Source organism: Plectropomus leopardus, chromosome 7, assembly GCF_026936395.1.
Source record: "Plectropomus leopardus strain MGB_pleo_1.0 chromosome 7, ASM2693639v1, whole genome shotgun sequence".
NCBI lineage: Eukaryota > Metazoa > Chordata > Actinopteri > Perciformes > Serranidae > Plectropomus > Plectropomus leopardus.
In genome coordinates, this window is record NC_142182.1 from 8,784,796 (window position 1) to 8,805,092 (window position 20,297).

General features: G+C 38.8%; 1 protein-coding gene across 4 annotated transcripts in view; it reads right to left on the reverse strand.

Annotated features, from left to right (window-relative positions):
* The window catches only part of ripor1 (RHO family interacting cell polarization regulator 1), a 61,269-nt gene that overhangs the window by 23,664 nt on the left and 17,308 nt on the right, over positions 1-20,297 (reverse strand). For 3 of the 4 annotated variants that reach the window (XM_088079802.1, XM_042496933.2, XM_088079805.1), the window contains exons 2-8: positions 5,353-5,476; positions 4,400-4,552; positions 4,106-4,184; positions 3,377-3,400; positions 2,224-2,277; positions 1,918-2,067; positions 985-1,048 (exon numbers count right to left, since the gene is read on the reverse strand). In XM_088079802.1, the coding sequence (XP_087935928.1) occupies positions 985-1,048; positions 1,918-2,067; positions 2,224-2,277; positions 3,377-3,400; positions 4,106-4,184; positions 4,400-4,552; positions 5,353-5,450 (622 nt within the window). In that variant the 5' untranslated portion in view covers positions 5,451-5,476. Of the gene's footprint in view, positions 1-984; positions 1,049-1,917; positions 2,068-2,223; positions 2,278-3,376; positions 3,401-4,105; positions 4,185-4,399; positions 4,553-5,352; positions 5,477-9,961; positions 10,089-20,297 lie in introns of those variants that run through there. The other variant, XM_088079803.1, reaches the window with a different exon arrangement.

Here is a 20,297-nt window from a genome sequence, read left to right on the forward strand (position 1 = left end):
TTTTTTAATTCAAATCCAGGCTGGAGAGAAATCTTTGTATAAATGAATCACTGTTTTTTTTCAGCAAATAGAGCTGACTTTTATGTGGAAATGCAGTCAAAAGTTTAGTCAAAAGATTAATTAAAAACATGCCATCTCCAACATAAAGGCCTATTTGGGAACTAATATGATGACAGAAACAATGAAAGACATCATAACAGCAAGACCCCATTAAAGCTCATTATATGTGCTGTTGCAGTGTCAGCTACAGGTAGAAACTGCTTTCATTTTTTTTCCCCATTTCATTTATTTATTTTTTTACAGTTGAGCTCTTAAGGGTTCCTGTTTGCAGAGTATATAGTCAGCAATCACTGGATTACTTTGATACTAAAGAAAACCCAAAAATATGATAATTCTCAGATTTTTATGATTTCTAAGTGGATTTATGAAGTCTGAAGAAGAGCTGTTTTGCATGAAACGTCACTTGTAAGTAGGTCAATAAAAGCTGCAAGGGGAGCAAAAAGTGTGTGGACCTCTTTTGGCTTTTGTTTGCACTCTTTGTGGGTCCAGCACCTTTCTAAACGTTTTAAGGATGTGCACATTTTTATCCTTTTTTTCCTAACTGGATTTATGGATAATTTCTAAGGGTGCACCAATAATCAGCTTAACATTATTAGTCGATTTGTGTCTTGTTGACTGCCTCTCTCACATCAATTTTGCACGGGTAAAAAAGCAGGGCTCCAGACTAACAGACACAAACAAGAAGAACACAATGACTGTTTGTCATATGATCTCTGTACCTCTCTTTTGTACCTGCTGCTATTGCACTGTTGAACAAAGCGAGCACAAGATGATGCACTTTAAGCTTTGGAGCTTTTAAAAGTATTTGATTTTTGTTGTTGCATGCCAAATTTCAAAGAGAAAGAGAATGAAAAAAGGAGAGAAGAGAGACTGGAGGACGAGTGAAGACATATGCGTGAACTAGCGAAATTGTTTCATTCTTACCTTTCATCTTGATGTGGAACTCCCCCAGCTGGTTCTCCAATTCGTTCTCCAACACACACATGTTCTGCACACAGGATCACAGAGACGCTCAGTTATTACTTTCAACAAAACAGGAATGAAATGTGGAGCTGAAGATTATAAAGAATTCCTATTACTTAGATCAAGGATATGTTTATAATTCACTACACTACATACTACTACTACTACTACTACTACTACTACTGCTACTGCTACTGCTACTGCTGCTACTACTGCTACTACTACTGCTACTGCTGCTACTGCTGCTGCTACTACTACTGCTGCTACTACTACTGCTACTACTACTACTACTACTACTACTACTAATAATAATAATAATAGCACAGTTTACAAAGTGCTTTGACAAATGAAGCAAAAGCAGAAATAGGATACATACAAGAAAATACAACAACAGAGAGCTAAACAGTCCTACTTAACACAAGCAAGAAGAAACTACAAAACCAGGGTAGAGCTAGGACAACTGTCCTCAACAAGAGGACAAATAATGCAAGATGCAGGATGCAAAATGTCAATATAAAATAAAATAATACTAACAAATGGACCAAAACCCCTAAAAGCTGTAAAAGCAATAAAACCACAAATAAAAGAAAATGAATGAAATAATAATCAAGAAAGTTAAAGAAATAAAAAGACAGAAAAACAAGACGACGTCACATAAAAGCATGTCTATAGCAGCAGATTTTAAAAAAAGCTGAAAGGGCCTGATGGCGAAGGTCCGGTCACCTTTAGTTGTAAGCCTCGACTATGAACGGCCAGAAGGGCCCCACCTGCACACTGGCTCATATGGGGGTCAACATTTCTGCTTTTTAGCTTGGGGTCAGACCCAGACAAGCTTTAAAAGTGATCAGTAAAATCTTTCACAAACAGGGAGGAAATGGTTCCCCGTCATCTTACCTCTGTGTACTCTTTGTATCCTTTATTGGCTTCTGCTAAACTCTCCTTGGCCTCCTTGCTGCCCGGAGAGGCAGTGTAAGCCTTCACCATCTTGTTGGCTCCGTCCCTGAGTCTCCTCTGCAGGCAGTAGGCTTCGTAGAGCTCCTCAATCTGGAGAAAAAAGGGAAAAGCGGTTCACATTTTTATCTTCCTATCCACAGAAGAAAGCCTCCTCGCGGCAGGTTTAAAATGTCAGTTTGGCCAGTTTAGTTTATTACATTTATTTGATGTGTGAGGCATGTTTGACAGGGCTCATGGTGGTGTTACCTTGCTGAGGTGAAACTCCAGTCGTCTGATGTACCTCTCCGTCACCTTCACTTGCTGTCAGACAGAAGCACAGACTCACATTTATTCCTTTTAATGAAAACAGACTGGACATTTTGCACAATTTATTAATCCAGGTCCATTTAAGGCAGAGATACTGAAATTGCTATGATTGAGGGCCACATTTGCAAACTGACAAAAGGCCAGGGGCCAGTCGCAACAGCCTCATACATGTTTATAGAATTTTAGGATATTTCCAGGATTTTAGGATGGTGTTAGAATTTTAGGACATTTCAAAGATCTTAGGATGTTTCTAGGATTTTAGGACATTTTTAAGATTTTAGGACTTTTCTAAGGTTTTAGGCGATTTCTAGGATTTTAAGACATTTCTAGGATTTAAGGACATTTCTAGGGTTTTAGGACATTGGGGACTCCATGACTTCTGTCAGGGTGTGTGTGGGATCCTCTACTGGATTTTTAATTTGTTTTTTATAAACAAGCTCTATTTTTATGCAGTTTAGTGTGCTCTGGCACATTATGAATACTAAAAGTACAAAAAACTTTATTTTTATTTTGAATTAGAAAATGGTTGGGGAGGGGGGGACCTGACACCCTTTCAGGGGCAGGTTTGGCCCACGGGAGTATCACTGATCCAAAAGTTCAAGTCAGTACTACAAATAATGCCATGTGCTACTAAAAACACACTCAACACATCCACCATAACTTGATTCTAGTTACGTTTTTTGATCTCTGTTGAGCTACCATTATCACCTATAGCACATGTTTCAAATTAAAAGCCCAGCAGGAATGGGAGGGATTTTGCCCTTTAAGCAGTTTTAAAGCTTTTGATGTGCAACATGTGTGCAGGAACTGTTAGTGTTTATTGAGGGGAGCTTAACAGCCCTAAAAAACCCACAAAGTAAAAGTTGAAACTAATTAGTATGCAGAAGAGAAAGTGATAACTATGACATGATTCTGTGGAAATAAACATGATACTAAATAATAAAGACAGCAGGTAAACATGTAGAAAGTTTTGATAATTAGAATAAAATACGGTCATACACTTTGAAATATAATTAATAATGTATGGCCTATAAACCTGTCTGACATTGTCTCTGCAGTTGAGGTCAGTATTAGAGGATTCACAGTAACTCACCTTGTCCAGTTCATACAGGAAACCCTGAAGAGGCAGAAAACATCAGATCATCAGTACATCTCAGATTTTTAATTAGGTAACAGCACACTACCATGTACACTCTTTATGTTAAAGTACACTTTGCTTTGCCAGAACATTTTTATCTTTCAAACCAAAACTGATTTCAGGAATGCTGAGTACCAAACGCTGAAATATTATAGCAAAATAAGACACACTAATGACCCGCCACTTCCTGAGCTGGTTGGTCATTTAAACATATTTTCAACTTAAAAAAGGGACTTTTTGAAACCTTTGCCTGCAGGTGCGTTCAGGGACTAACTAGCCTCATTTACACTGCCTGTTCAAGGCGGGAAATCACGCCGTCACATCGCCCCGCCATTCTATACATCACATTAAATTGGATAAAGAGGGGAACATATATACGCATATATTATGTCACACTAGTGACGGACGCTCATGTGCTAAACGCCACGCCGTTATGCCTCCTCTGATTGTGGGATGCTGCAATGCAGTGTGTATAATCACTGATGCAGCCGTCCTTGGTTCAGTGTTAAATTCGCCGGGTTGGTATAAAGAGGGGATCTCAGTGTAAAAGCAGCTACTGACAACAACGAAAAACCAACACATCAAGAAATAAAAGAGCTTGTGTCCACATGAGACACGAGAAATCGTCCCAGGGTTCAGCTTGAAAACATGAAATGAAATGTTCTTCCTTTTAGCAGAACGTACCAGTCTGGAGTTCCTCTTTGATTCTTTCATCTGTCTGCTGAGACTGTCCAAGTCCGTCTGATAAACCTGCAGGTAGGACCTGAGAGACACACACACACACACACAGAAATCAGGAAATCAGCATGTTGGCTGATTTCGATAATTCACTTTAAAGCCAATATCTGCTAATACTGATGACGTGCCGATATTTTCGTACATCACTAGTACGGTGTCAACAGCATGATCCCTCACAATGAAAGCTCACAGTTGCTGTCTGTGTGCATGAGTGCCTGTGTGTGTTGTGAGTGCACTCACTGAAGGCCTTTCTTCAGCGCCTCGTAGACCTGATCCAGTCGCTCTGGTTGAGGAACCTTGGGTGGTGGGTTGGACTTGGTGGACATAGTGAACATCCTGCTGGCTCTGCTGGGCTTCCTGCTGAGACCTGGAGTGCTGAACACTGAGAGGCTCCTGCAACATCAGGTCAACGTCATCCTCAAATATCCTAACCCGACACCCCCACATCAGCTTTATCAAACTAACAGAGACCGACACCTGCGACACCTTCAACACCCTGATCGGCCTGTTAAAGCAGAAGATGAGTTTCTATATTAAATTAAATATTTAGGAATCTTTTTGATCCCAGGTCCTGTTTTACAGTCAACAATGCAGTGATTGTGTCTAATCAGGAAATTGAATTCATATGATGTCAGCATTTTATTTTTACAGAAATTTTGTTGAAAATGTTTTTACTTTTACATTGTATGGGCACCTGGAGGCTAAAAAATACAAAAACGAAAAAACAATGTCCAGAATTACAAACAAGACCATTAGAATTATCGGGAAAAAGCAGAAAAAAATGGGATGTATATATAACATGCAGAGGAAGCAAAAAGCTCCGAAAATTGTGACTGATCGGCCCATTTCTACCCTTTATAACACATACACACACACACACACACACACACACACACACACACACACAGTCTGTCTTTTTAGCTCCACCTGTCAGGATGTCCTTTCCATATGTTTCTCCCCACAACATGTGTGTGTGTGTGTGTGTGTGTGTGTATGTATGTGTGTGTGTGTATATGTGTGTGCGTGTATGTGTATTTGTATGTATGTGTGTGTGTGTATGTATGTGTGTGCGTGTACGTGTATTTGTATGTATGTATGTGTGTATGTGTATGTATGTATGTATGTGTGTATGTGTGTGTATGTGCATGTGTATGTGTGTGTGTGTGTGTGTATGTGTATGTGTGTGTGTGTACCTGTAGGGCTTGTCGTAGGTGTTGACTCCAGTGAAGCTCTGGCTCCTAGTGATGGATCTGGTGGTGAGGCGTCTGCTTGGGCGAGCAGAGAGCGACATGGTGGAGAGAGTTCGGGATGGACTCCCTGCGCAGAGCAGAAGAGAAGAACCGTCAACACACTGCTGACACTCATTCATTCATTCAAACCTTTATATAAATATGATGCCAAGCGTGAACAACGCATTTAAAACAAAAGCAATCAAAAGAAACACGACTGACTCATACGAAGCAACAAACAATAATAGCAATGAAAATAGCTAAAAATAAAAATGCAGGAAAACATGGTATGGTGCAGAAATTATGATTAAAAACAATTAAACTCCATAAAACAAGATCTGAAATAAGGCATTTAAATAGCTGCAATGATGGAAGAGTGTCCAAGTTTAAGTTGCTTTGCAGATTATTCCACATATAAGCTGCACTGTAAGAGAATGTCATTTTTCCTAGTTCACTTCGGATTCGGGGAACGTGAAGTAACAAGCTATTCTGTGACCGAGTACCCAGATTATGTGACACCACATCACGACGGAGTGATCGGCCAGGTTGTCCCGTCAGCCATAGTGCACAATAATAGCCGATATTTTACCGCTGTTAAGAGAAAGAGAAATCATAGGGAGGCCGCTGGCAGGTGCAGACAACAAAGATGTGCAGAAAGTAATAACATTAATAATAATCTTTATTCATATAACACTTTTCAAGCTTGCTTCCCAAATAAAAATGTTTACAGAATAAAATAAGATATCAGAAACCCACGTAGCCCCGCCCCTGCCCCCTTTATGACATAACCAAAATTAAGAGCATAAAAACGTGAAAATAAAAACAGCACTGTGTACAAACACATATGAGGGCGGAAGTTCAAAAATATAATTTCATAAATAAAGTAAAATGTAGATAAGAGAATTAAGCTCATATAAGCAGATAAAAATTAAGAGTAAAAAAAATAATCATATGTATAAGCAGAAGATGCCAATAAAGGAGATGATCTCATATAAAACAGGTAGAATGCCAATAAAAGACAAAACTCTTGAATTTAAAACAGGTATGAGTGCAAAGTATATGGGAGAGCATAAAACAGTCACATGGGTAAACTTAAACAAGATAAACTATAAAATGTAATGATAAAAGAAGAAAAGTGGGATAAAGGCAAATAATTGCAAACTATGCAAATAATTATTAGAATTCTTAGTGAACTATTGCTTAAGCGACTGATTTAACTCTCTTTATTTATTGAATAAGCAAATATGACTCTGACTTCTCCTAACAAAGAAACTAAATAATTTAGGGATGAATGATACTGTTTTTTTTGCCAATATCCGATATACTGAATTATAACAACTCATCTGGCCGAAAAACAGATACCGATATCAATATATCCACTTTTTCCCACCTAATTTTGTGATAATCAAGTTTTTTTTGTAGTGGAATTAACATCATATTATAAATAATGATAATACTGTAATGGCACACCAGCCGACGGAGACATAAAATACAATTCTCTCCAATGTTAAATTAAATGTTCCTGTTATGCCTTTATTATTGATTAGAAAGCTTTGCCAACACATGTATTATATGTCACGCTAGAGACTGACATTTGTGTGTTAAACGTCACACCCGTCACGCCTCTTTTTGTGCGGGATGTCGTGAATAATTACACACTGGGGCAGCACGATGCCACCATCGCTTGGTTCTGTGTAAAAATGCAGGGGCGGCATTAAGGGGGGACTTGGTTGCAGCCCTAAAGCGCGATCTCTGTGTAAAGGCCGTGAATCTCAACTTGATAACAACTTGGTACCTAAAGGCTGTGAGTTTAAGTAATGGGTGCTGCAGATTAAATCTTCGTCTTGCTCCTCAAAATGCATGACTCTGATAATTCAGACGCGTTTTGCCGTCTTTCGTATCTGTTAAAATGGCGACCATTCAAAACTACAATGGCTAATATCTGGAAACATTATGCCACCAGTTTTGTCTCGCCTAGAGAAAGTTAATCGGATTTGTTGCTGTGTCATTAAATTAACATTTGAAGCGCGTGGTCTGAAGTGATATTTTGTTATTGTGGCTGAAGTCAGCGGTTAATATCTGTCAGCTAAAGCAGTGTTTTCCAACTGTGGCCTATCCAGTGTCCTGCATCCTGTTTCTTCAAACAGCTGAAAGGCCTTTGCAAGACGACCGCCAGAACCCCCTCCCATAGCACAGGAAATGTCACAATCCTACAGGAAGTTAGAAGCAACGGCCTCTCCTGACAGGAAATTTAACAAAGGGAGATAGTCCTGAGGGCTGCACTCATCTGGCTGGAAAGAAAAGGTCAGCTCTGCTTCAGTAAATCAGAAGGGATGGAAAGAGTACTTAGTTAACCGTTGACTCTGTTTAAATCACATCTTTTTCAGTACATAACTGACTATTGAAACATACAATGAATTAAAACGAGCAATAATTCGACTCTAAACTGAAAGTAAAAGTGTTAAAAATACTGCTAAAACAGTAAAAGGAGTTACAGTGAAGTACTTATTTTACTTACTTATGACCTTGAAAATCATCAAGAATGTGTGTGTGTGTCTGTCTCTGTGTGTGTGTGTGTGTGTGTGTGTGTATGTGTGTGTGTGCACGGGTGCCATGGGACTTTGTGGTCAACCATTTGTTGACTTAACCTAGTTTAAGTACTCACACAGAGTCCACAGGAGCTGAGGGGGACTGACAGATAAAGGAAGACAACACATTTCAGAGAGAGAAACTGAGCCTGACAGACGAGCAGAGTGGACAAACACAGCAAATGGAAAAGTTGGGTCATACTGAGTCCATCACATTCAGGCACCTTCCTCTTTAATTTCCTGCTAAATCATCAATTTATTGTCACGGCAGTTCACCATCTCTATGACATTTGAATTTAGGGATTCTGGCAACAATTCCATATATTTCCATCTCATAATATGGGATTTTTGAATAGATTTCTAAAAAACAAAACAAAAAACAAATAGACACCACCAGGTAAAAAAAAATAAATTTAAATTACTAGGATATACTGAAGTCAGTCCCAGTTTTATTAATTAGGTAGAATGAAGTCAAGTCCAGAGGGGTCCACTGTGTCCCAGACTGGTCGCCCCATTTTGACTGAGCAGTATAGTTCAGTTAAATTTGGTACACATTTTTTACATCTGCATTACGAAAAGTTGTGGATGGTGGCAAGAAAGTATGAGGGCAATTAAATGTGTTAAATGTGATTTACTGATCTCAGTATGACCTTATATAAATTAACACTTACTGCATATACTATGCAGATATTGCAACTTGTGTGTCTCCAGTCCAGATCTTTATCTCTATGTGAGTCTGTCCTCAGCTGTTTTTGGACAATCATTTCATTTCTGTTGTTTTTTCTTAAGGCAATATTGTCAGTAGAGGAATTTCAATATCGCCCAACCCTTCTCCTCAGAGGTATCTGAGTCATAAAAACAACTAAATTCTCAAACCACAGCAGATCTGTGACGCTGATTTACCTGCTAATCTTGTTCTAAGCATGTTTAGTTTTGTTCTGGCGTTATCATTGTGCACAAGGATTTAGGATACTATCCCACACCTACTGGGGGAAGTTGGGTGGTGGAGGTATAAGGTGCACATTACAGCATGATAGAGTCCAATAAAACACACCAAAAACTCAGAACTGCTTGTACAGATAATATAAAAGCAAACCAAGGACACCTGAAACAACAGTCAATAGAGGATGGTGCCGTGATCTTGGCCTTTGACCAACACTAATCATGTCATACTTGAGTCCAAATGGACGTTTGTCCGTTGTAAGTTGAGGAAACTCGTTTAAGGCCAGAAATTGCATTCACAAAAAGGAGACTGATGCAAGGTCATGGTGACCTTGACCTTTGAACACCAAATTCTAATCAGCTCATTGTGAATGTTTGAGTTGAATTTGATTAAATTTCCTCAAGGTGTTCCTGAGATATCACACTCACAAGAATGAGTCAGCAGAGGTCACGGTGATGTTGAACTTTGACCTGTGACCACTAAAATTGATGAAGTTCATTCTTGAGTCTAATTGGGTGTTAATAATAAATTTGAAGAAATTCCCTCAAGGCGTTCTTGAGATATGGGCTGAATACAGATGGACGGACAACCCAAAAAACATACTCCCGCTGGCACAGTTGTCGCCTGCGCGGAGGTATAAAAAAAAAACAATAACAAAAACAGAATCTTCCGCAGTTATCGTTTCACCTGCTGTATCAAAAACGTACTGAACCATTACCTCAAAATTGAGGTATGTATTTTTAGAACTGTTACACGTCTAAACCTTTCAATAAATCACCAACCTTCGCAGGGCTCCGTGTCTCTGTCAGAGTCCCAGTTCAGACAGGGCAGTGGCAGTCGGCACATTTCTCCCTGTCACTCCCCACTGTCCTGTCTCCTTTGTAATCTCCAGCCTTATTATTAGACTTTCATCAGTTAATCAGTCAGCATCCCATTTCGTTCAGCTCCACTCAAGCTCCAATTAACACATCCGCAAGTTGGTTACTTAAAGCCATCAAAGTGAAAATGTCCGTCAAACCGTACTGTATTTTGTGTTCCCTACCTGATCCAAACAGTGGTGCGGTCCTGCCCAATGATAACAACAGATTCCAGTCACACCATCTCCTCTGTTATTGATGCTCTCATATAAACACTGGGACTGTGGCTCTGTGCCACACACTCTGCCTTCCATACGCCTCTGTGCTAAGCGAGTGTGTGACACCCCACCTATTGTTTGATGCTCTCTGGCCTCTCTCTCCCAGACCATTCTGGAAAAACACTGCCCGGGACCCAAACATGAACACACACCCAAACATCTCACATCACTTGCTCCATGGCTCACTTACACTGTTTTTTTTCCCATCAGTGGGATGAGCTAAGGATGCAGATGTTCGTCAGATCAAGATATCTCAACAAATACTTCCCAGATTGTTATGGCAACTGCTACGCATGTTTATGGTCCCCAGATGATAAATCATCATCTTTGAGACTTACGCTTACTTTATACTCATGAACAAAATTACAGAAATGGAAAAAATAAATAAAAAATTAGACACTTTGATATACTGTAATAAACTAATAGCAGACTTTGGCAATATCATGGTATACCAGGGTGTTGTTTTTCAAAACTGCCATAAATACATTAAATTCATTGTATGCAATTCATTGTATGCAATGCTCTGGTGGTGCATGCTGTGCACCACCAGAGCTCAGTCTCTGGTGTCTACAGGCAGCTGAGCTGAAAGACACAGCAACACCTAGTGCTGGAGGGAGACGTTACATGACTGTAAACAGCCAACCGTGGGGAATAACGGCATTTAACGTCTTTTTTACTTCAAACTTTGTCAATTAAGGATTTATTTTATCCAAACTGAAGCTGGTGATTGTTGAAGCAGTGGACTAACTACATTACTAGCAAGAGTAACCAAGACGGTTTGGATACAAGGTCATAGTGACCTTGATCTTTGAACATCAAATTCTAATCAGTTTATTATTGAGTCCAAGTAAATGTTTGTGTCAAATTTAAAGAAATTCCCTCAAGGTGTTCTTAAGATATCGCATTTACAAGAAAGAGACGAACGGTGACTATGACCTTGACCTTTGATCACCAGAATCTTATCAGTTCATCTTTGAGTCCACTTGAACATTTGTGCCAAATAAAAAAATTTAAATAAATTGCTCAATGTGTTTTTGAGATATCGGGTTTACAAAGATGAGATAGACGAGGTCCCAGTGACCTTGACCAATGACCATCAAAATCTTATCGGTTCATCCAAGTGGAAGTTTGTGCCAAATTTGAAGAAACTGCTTCACGATGTTCTTAATATGTCTGTTTCACTAGAATGGGCAGATGTATGTACGCACAGACGTAGGACGGACCGATGGACGACCTCAAAACACAATGCTTCGTCTATCACCGACACAGAGGCGGAATAAAAAAACAGTTATAAAATTCTTTAGATCTATTGTTCTCTCAACACTGAGTCCACCAGCTCTCTTTTGGTGGCCTCATCTGGAAAAAAAAAGATCTCATTATCTAAAATGCAGATTAACATATGCAGAGCATTCTTTCAAACCTTCATTCATGTATATTTAGTGACCGCTGACCATTGTTGCAGCACCACTCCCTGGCCAACCATTCTTGACTCACCACTGATAAGCCTTTAAGAATAGCCAACGTGTCTGTGCATTGTTTGTTTTATCCACTCAATGTGGTCTGCTCCTCTGAATCACATTTTCTGTGTTTTTATGCCCCCCTGGGAAAATTGAGTGTGTGTATCTTTGTCATATAAAGAATGTCAAATCTAGGGAGGGTAATGGATCCAAGAGCACACACACCCACCCACCCACGGAGGGGAAGAGGAAAAACACACTTGTGTCAAGAATAATAATGAAATCGCTGAGCCTATCAGTGCACCTATGTTTTCTGCCTCCCGGCTCAACTATCTTTTGTTATCAAGCTGAACAAAGAGCTAAATATTCAGTCAGATAAGACTTAAGTCTGTGAGGTTTCATTTCGTCAAAGTAAAATCGGAATATTTCTGAAGCAAGCTGCAAGTGTTTGCGGGCTGTGTATGGTCATACATAACTCTGACACAGCAGTAATTCGGGTGGGTTTGAACTTTTTACTTTCACAGCTTTTAATAACGTCTTTACAGAGCTAAGGACCAAGTCCAACCAGTCGTCTCACTTTTGTAGAATACAAAAGGCTGTGCTACAAAAAGGCAGTGTGTATGCTTGCCGCTCAGACAATATTCCTGCACATCAAATAACAGACCACAGCTGCTTTTTTAATTTTTAACCTAATAACAATAGAAATACTTAAAAAATTCTGATAATGACAAACTAATAGTTTTTAAATACAGACACTGCGCTTGATTTTGTTGGATTCCTCAAATTTGGTGAGTAGAAACAAAGATATGTTCTGAAGCAGGATGTTGTTCAGTAACAGTAACATTTTATAAAGAGAAAATCTGTTCAGAACCCAATTATTTCCCAAACACACAAAAAATATTAGAATGATGGATTTCTGCTCTAAATGCACTAATAAATCATTAGCAAAAAATGTTTCTATTAGGATATTTAGTATGTTTTTTTCTGTCTGTTCCAATGAACGAAGAATCTTAACGCAGAAATCAACTAACAAAATCTAATCAGCTCATCAATGAGTCCAACTGAATGTTTATATACAATTTGAAGAAATTCCCTCACAGTGTGAGTATTCCTGAGATATCGTGTTCACAATAATAGGCCGGACGTTCGGACAGACGAAAAACCCCAAAACATAACCCCTCCAGCCTCAGCTATCGTCAGCGTGGAGGCATAAAAATGCAACACTCATATTGCCACGGTGAGCGAAGCCCGTCAGGTTGGACTGAAAAACACGACAGCGTTGGTTAATAGTTGTTGGTAGCAGTCGCCTGCTGTAAAGTCAAGCTGTAATGATTAAACGCAGCCTCCTGCCTTCTCCTCGCCCTGATCTATGAGATGTACCCTTTTAGACTAACCACGACATAACCTGTGATCCAAACACAGCTGAGACACATCGCCGTTCACACCTACTGTGAGTCCAACTGATCACACATTTTCAGATTTCGACTCTTGCGGACTCTTGCTAAATGCTCCCTGTCACGTTAGCCGCTGCGTCAGTACAGCTGCAGAGATTGGCGTCAGCAGAATTCAACACTTCTTCAATATGAAAAAAATTATGGACTATCACGCAACACTTCAAATCATCAAAGATTGGGCAAGTTATAGACCAACAGTGCACCGTCACCAAAACCACCACCACGTCCTTGTAGGAGACACTTTAGGACACATAAGCGTTAACACCGCAGAACATGTGATCAAACATGTCCCAGACCACTTCTGCAAGTGGTTTAGATCATCAGCTCAAAATGTGTCTTGGTTGTTGTTAACACTTGTATTTATCGCTGTCTGCTTGTGATCTGATCACTCGAGATGCATATTACTACCAGGTATAAACAGGGTCACATATTATTTGTGCAGAGGCCATTTATAAGTCACCGTTTGACAAAATATTTGACACAGCATACCACAGGAAGGACATTAAGACTCTACTTGAGACTTTAAAGCAAAATCTAATTCATACAATGTGACATATTCTCTCTGAGCAATAAAGACCTCAGTTCCCAAAAAGTGTGAGTATGATGATAAAATGAGTTTAAAAGTTTCCCAGTGATGTTCAGCATGTTCATTCCCTTCCTACAGTTGCAAAACATACTGTACTGCAGCACGCATCGTGTGCTAAGATAATTATTAACAGTGCAAATCATCATTCAACTAGCAAAGTATTAAAAATGTGCAGGTCCACCTGGAGCTGTGGTGGTTATTATTCGATCTCTGTGGAAACTACGGCTGTACTCAAATATTTAGCTTGTCTGTATTTGATTATCAATTTAGGGATTCAGATTTCTTCTTTTTTTCTTTTTGCCGATGACGATTGTTGTTTCAGTTCTTGTGAGAATAAAATCCATGTTGAATGTTAGTGTGCTCTGCTTCTGTTTCACAGGGCTTTGTCAGGTTATTATGAGATGTTTGTAGGTCTTTAATAATTTGTCCATGATAATAAAAATTGCCACAAAAAGTGCATAGAAAGGTCACTGAACACCTCAGGAGTCTGAGTGTGTCTGCTCAGCTCCTCTCTGTCTCTCTGTTTATCGTGATCCTGCGAGTGTGCCTGTCACAGTTACAAAAATGAACATTTTATCCAATGGTTATTAACGGGTTTGTCGAGAATCGAGCCATTTTGGTGTGAGTGTGAGCAGCACTGGAACATCAGCCAGCTCTCCCCGAATGGAGTCCTTTACTGCAGCACAGAGCTGCTTTTTTATTATTTGATGTTTGGGGTGTTTTTTTTATGTTTTTTAAAATAATTTTTTGTCCCCCTTCCCTTTTTTCTTTATTTTTTTTCTAATAATTTTGAGTTTTATGGGGGGTGGGGGTCTATTTTTTTTATATAGTTTCGAGGGTTTTGTTTTTTTCTTCATTTATTTAGTTAAATTAATTATTATTATTATTATTATTATTATTATTATTATTATTATTATTATTATTATTATTTTGGTGTGTCCTTTGTTTGTTTGCTTGTTTTGTTTTGAAGATTTTTCTTTTTCTTTTTAATGTTGATCTAGGGTGGTCCTCTTGTCAAGCCCCTTGAGGATTTTTAGGACCTCCTTGCATATTTCCAATTTTTATGATAATTGTAATGTTGACTTTTAACATGTGCTAAATAATAAATAAATAAAATAAAATAAAATTCTGAATTGCGTTCTTTCATTTTCATAGTTTGAGTAAATTTTCATGATTGTACTTACTTTATACAGATACATATACTTAATACAGAGTATTTTCACAGGATGGTATTAGTACTTTTACTTAAGTAAAGGATCTAAATACTTCTCCCACCACTGTAAATGAAGCATTACATAAATTTTCCTTAATATTAGGAGGATTCGCACAGCTGTTACGATGGCAGCCACTCAAATTCTTTTGGGTTGTTTCACTCAGTTAGGAATCCTCCAAAGCAAAAAGGATTATTCGACCGCAGCCTAAGAGTTGAGAACAGAATAAATTAAATCTCCTTTCCCCGAATCCCACCACATGGGAAAGTTGTGGATGACATGGCATGAACGGCCTCAAACACTGACGGTTTGTCCTGATGAAATGTGGCCACTGATGACGGTACATATTAAAGAAGGTGAACAAAGGGTCAGACCTTTGTTTTCCATGTGGAATCATTAATGCTTCATCTCATGTTAATAGTTTCCTCCCATCACAGCACCTCTATCTCATATACTGTGTGCCCCCCCCACCCCACCCCCACCCACATAGTTTACATACAGTTTAGTCCCATAACTCGAGGCCCTTCCCTCCGTCATCTTACTGTCTTTAGAAAAAGGAAACCCAGAAGGGAGTAACATCCTGTAAGGAGGGCAGGGTCAGGAAAAGACCACTGCAGTCAGGCTGCACTGAGTCACAGGAATAACCCAGCAGCTTTACTGTACAGACATGCTCGCTCACTTCCAGGAAAAGGACACTAACTGATCAACTTTTGTAAAGCTTAAAGGGCCACAGCCACACAACGATAATGTAACTTTGACGACAATAAAGGTAGACACTATGGTCACATTCAAGTACATGCAAGTTTATACTCAAAGAATCCAAACCAATGGACAGCAGGAAAATATTCCTTAATCTTAAGTGATAAGTTGAGCCTTTTGGGAAATGCACTCATTTTCTTCTTTTCCAAGAGTGAGATGAAAAAACTGACATGAATCTTAAGTCTGTGTGTTAAGGGGAAGTTTGCTAATTTAAACAACGTGTGTTTACAGGTTGAAAACTACCTGTAATTAGGGCTGCAACTGATTGTTTTAATAATCGTTTAATCAGTTGATTATTTGTTTTCGACCAGTCGATGAATCTGATTTTTTTTTTTTAAACTTTAAAAAAAAAGTCATTACTTTATTCAAAAACAAAATATTACTTTAAATTGAGAATGTAAGTGAAAAAAGTGCACAAAAACAAAAGCAAAAACTGCTGGTACATCCCTGAATAACCTCCATGACCTGTATAAGGTCAGAAAACCTGATCAGTCTTGGCTGATCTGAGGCTCCCTTGCTGAGAGAATTTATGTAGCTACCATCAGGGTGCAGATACAATCTGTCCCGATGGAGAACAAACAGGTTCAAAAGGTCATTTATTCCTGCTGCTATCAGCCTTGTAAATGATACTGTAATTGTAATTTATGTTTGGTATTTGTGTTGTTGTATTTATAGCTTTGTTTGATGTCTATTTATTACAGCTGGCTGTGAATCAAATTGCCCTCCTGGGAATAATAGAGATACCTTGAACATAAAACCTACATGATATAGCTTTAACAACAGGCCATGGAATTAAAAAACAAAAAACATACAAATGTGTGCTGTACAACACGCACTAAAGATCGAGGCTTGGTAAAGTGCACAAAAAGAAATGTTATGTTGCAATTTAAACAATAAGAAATTATTTTTAAAAACTAACATCCTGTTGAGTTAACTAACTCAACAGGATCTCTTTCCACATTTTCTCTCTACACTTATGTAAACTATGAAAAAGCGATCTTGGCATCACACAAGCAAACACACACACACACACACATGCAAAACATTAGAGCTAACATAAACATTAACATCAACAAGTTAAGTTCATTTCTCATGTTTGTCAAGCTGGGTGACGAGGAAAGGAAGCACCTGCTAAAAACGAATTACCAGCTGAGAAAATAACGTTTTGTTTCCTCTTTTCAAAACGCAATACAAATTGGATTTTATAGAGATTTCACCCTTCTGTTTTCTTTTTTCAAGTCACCAGCTCAGCGTGACACAATAAATCAATAATGATATTTGTTGGCAACATTTTTCATAATCTTTATTTATGGATTTTATCATTTAATTGTTGCAGCCCAACTGAACACTGATTCACGTGATCTGTGATTGGCACCAAAGACGGGAAAAATTATGAGATAAAAACGGAAAAAACAAGTGGGAGTCAGAAAGAAGTGATTTTATCTGTAGCAGGCTGCTCATCTCTGCTGCAGGTTAGAAGCTCAAGACTACATTTGCTGCTACTTGCACAACAACACACCTAAACCTCCAACGCAACTGCACGCAGTTTGGTTTCCTTGTGGGTAATGTAGGCGCCAGGTTTTCACAAGAAAGACGATATGTAGAAAAAACGCTCTGTTCAAAAGCACGCCTAACTGTACCTCCAACGCTCACTTATTAACAACCGCTATCTTGCTCAGCTAATCTGCACAGAGAAATGTAAAAACAAGAGTCTGCACTTTTAGAGGGAGTTAAATGCTGAAACTTTTTCTTGAACTTTAACAGACAAAACATGCAAAAACACTTAAACCCAGCTGGAGGAGTCACCAAGCAGACAGAACACAACATATCAGGGAAATCATGTTGTGTATATCTACTTGATAATTTTTTGATTAGATGTCAAAATATGCAGATATTTTACTGTATGTTACTCAGTGCTGCTTTCTTAGTTTGTCTGTCTCCCTTCATTTGAGAGCTTGACCATTTTTTATTGCTTTAATGTTTATCATATTGTAACAAATAAACAAAAACAAGAAACCTTTTATAATTTCCATGGGTAAAAATAATGTAAGTTTTAAAATGTTGATAATAACTACATTAAAAATTAACTGAGTAAATATGATTGTTTTGATAACTCAAGCAAGTCTTTCTATGGTATTTCGGTTAAATATCACAGTGAATTATGAACAGGAATCACAAATGTCATAGTAACAAAGGGTATGAGAACATGTTCTGTATACATCATAAATGCTTTAACAGCGTCCGTTTACACATCACGAAATCAAACAAGCTGCATCACACAAACTAATTGTTCTGTAGAGATTAAACCTCTTTCTCTCTGCACAAAAAAACGCTAACATCTTGCTTTTCAACGCTATGGGAAAGGTTACAATCGGTATTCACACCCGGGTCAAATGACTCTGCAGTAGACACGGGTAGATATTGCCTCTGGCTCCGATCCGCATTGATGGAAAAACACCCGTGTAAACACGCTAATTTAGCTCCTTCACCGGCGAGATAACTGTCTGTCTCCTCCTAAGCACAGCATTTTTAAAGAGAAGTAACCACCATAAACCTGTCACACATCAAACAGACACACCAAAACAACCTCCACAGACACACATGCTCGTCTGCTGCAGAGCCGTGTGCACAGCTCTGCTCTACTGGCAATGGAAAAGCAGTTTAAAGTATGTTTTTTAGCAGGTTTACTCGTGATAAAAAATTCTGCGTGCATGACTTTAATTTTGGTGGAAAAGAGCTATTATTTAACATTTACAGAGTGCATTTGAGGTAACCTGGAGCATGGTTGATAAAGCAAATACAGTGGAATGACAAAACTCAATCAGGAAGTGACCGTGGATGTCTGCATCAGTTTTAAAAAGTCTCTTTTTTCACATGCTCAGACTAAAATAGAATTACAGAGTTTTCAAAATAAAACTGTGCCTCCCTATTTTAGAGGTTCAAAAACACCAAAGTACAATGGACACTAGGCATGAAAACAGCAATGTGTTTAAAACCCAAAATATATTGGAGTGAATGGAGCCTACAACACAAGGAAGGACTTCACACACCAAATAACTGATGCATTTATAAACAGTTTGGGCAACACAATCCAGCCCTTGAGAGCCAAGCGATTGGCAGAGAAAAGCCTTCATTTCCTTATTTCCTCTTTTTCAAGCCGAGTTTATTTGCTTTTGCTTTGGAAACTCAACACTTCCTCAATGGGTACTTGTTGTCATGGTAACTTCAACATAATAAACAATAGATTTCTAAAGCATCTTCCTTTGGGATAACCTTTATGTTACACACAAATACAAAGATTATTCTTTTTACCTGGTAGTCAGTGTTCGCTTTTTTTCCTCTTAACCGTGAGCAGTGATGGAAATCATTCGGTTTTTGGAGTTTTGGACTGGAAATAGTTTTAATACTTCAACAAAAATGTGAAACCTTAAAAAAAATATATGTCCTGCCGTTTTTTCCCCCACACGTAAGACGAGTCGTTGATGAGACAAAAGAGAATAAAAATGATGATGAAATGTCTAAATATGGGGCGCCCGGTGGCTCAGTGGATAAAGTGGGCGCTCCATGTACAGAGGCCGTGTCCTCGCCGTAGCCCCTGCAGGGTTCGATTCCGGCCTCGGCCCTTTGCTGCATGTCTCCCCCCTCTCTCTCCCCCATTCACACTTACTCTGTCCTGTCAAGTAAAGACATAAAAAGCCCAAAATGTAATCTTAAAAAAAACAACCAAAAAAAAAACCCGTTGCTTTGGGCTCAGAGCAGGAGTTTGGACACTTCTGGGTTTTTTTGGGTAATTTATTTAGCTCAAGCCTGGCTCGATGCTGATAACTAGCTTTTACAGTCTGGCAACTCTGCAGTGAAGAACGGTCAGGAGACGCGTTATAATGTTGCATTAACGTTGCATAAATGTTTTCGTCTGTGCAGCAAACACAAATCACGGTCTTTGCACTGGAACCTGAGTTTATCCCGACCCTCCCTGCTGACTACTGTAGCTTCAGAAAAGCACGCGCTTAACTGTATGTGCCGCACGTATAGGTCCTGAGATGATTTTGAATTTGAATTTTTTTACAAACACACACGTTCAGGAGACTCTCGATTACCTCACATACACACATAACCTGTCTCAATGGAAAAGGCATGACTGATAACATTAGTGACAGAGTTGAGAACTGTGCAAGTGTTTTCCTTTGTGTTAGTTTTAAGAGTTATTTTGCCTTAAATGACATCTGATGTCCTGCAACGTGACTATTTTGCATGCTCACAATGCCGATGCTCTCTCTCTCTCTCTCCTATGACAATGGGTCAAATAAACAATTATATATCTCGTTCTGTGACTTGCAATGAGGTGACGATGTTTATCAGGCGATGTTGCAGAGTAATCCAAAAGCGATGTAACAAATTACATTTTACAGGGAATAACTAAGTAGAGTTAATTATTATTTTGATGTTAGCCTAGTATTACTGCTAGACCAGACACACACACACACACACACACACACACACACACACACACAAACAGAGACAGAAGATTAGCTCTATATGTGATTAGAAAAGAGCAGAGGAGCAGAACTGCATTTCAGTCGACCACATCACCCCTGCAGCTTGTTCTGAAATATATTTTTTGTTTCTACAAACAAAGAAAAGAACCAAATTCAAATGGTACCCAACCCTTAAAACACCACAGTTAAAGCAGTCAGCCTGTTCCAAAACTGCATCAGTGACAGTGGTGATAAAAAGTGCTCAGGAGATACATTAGAGACAGACTGCACGCTGCTGTGT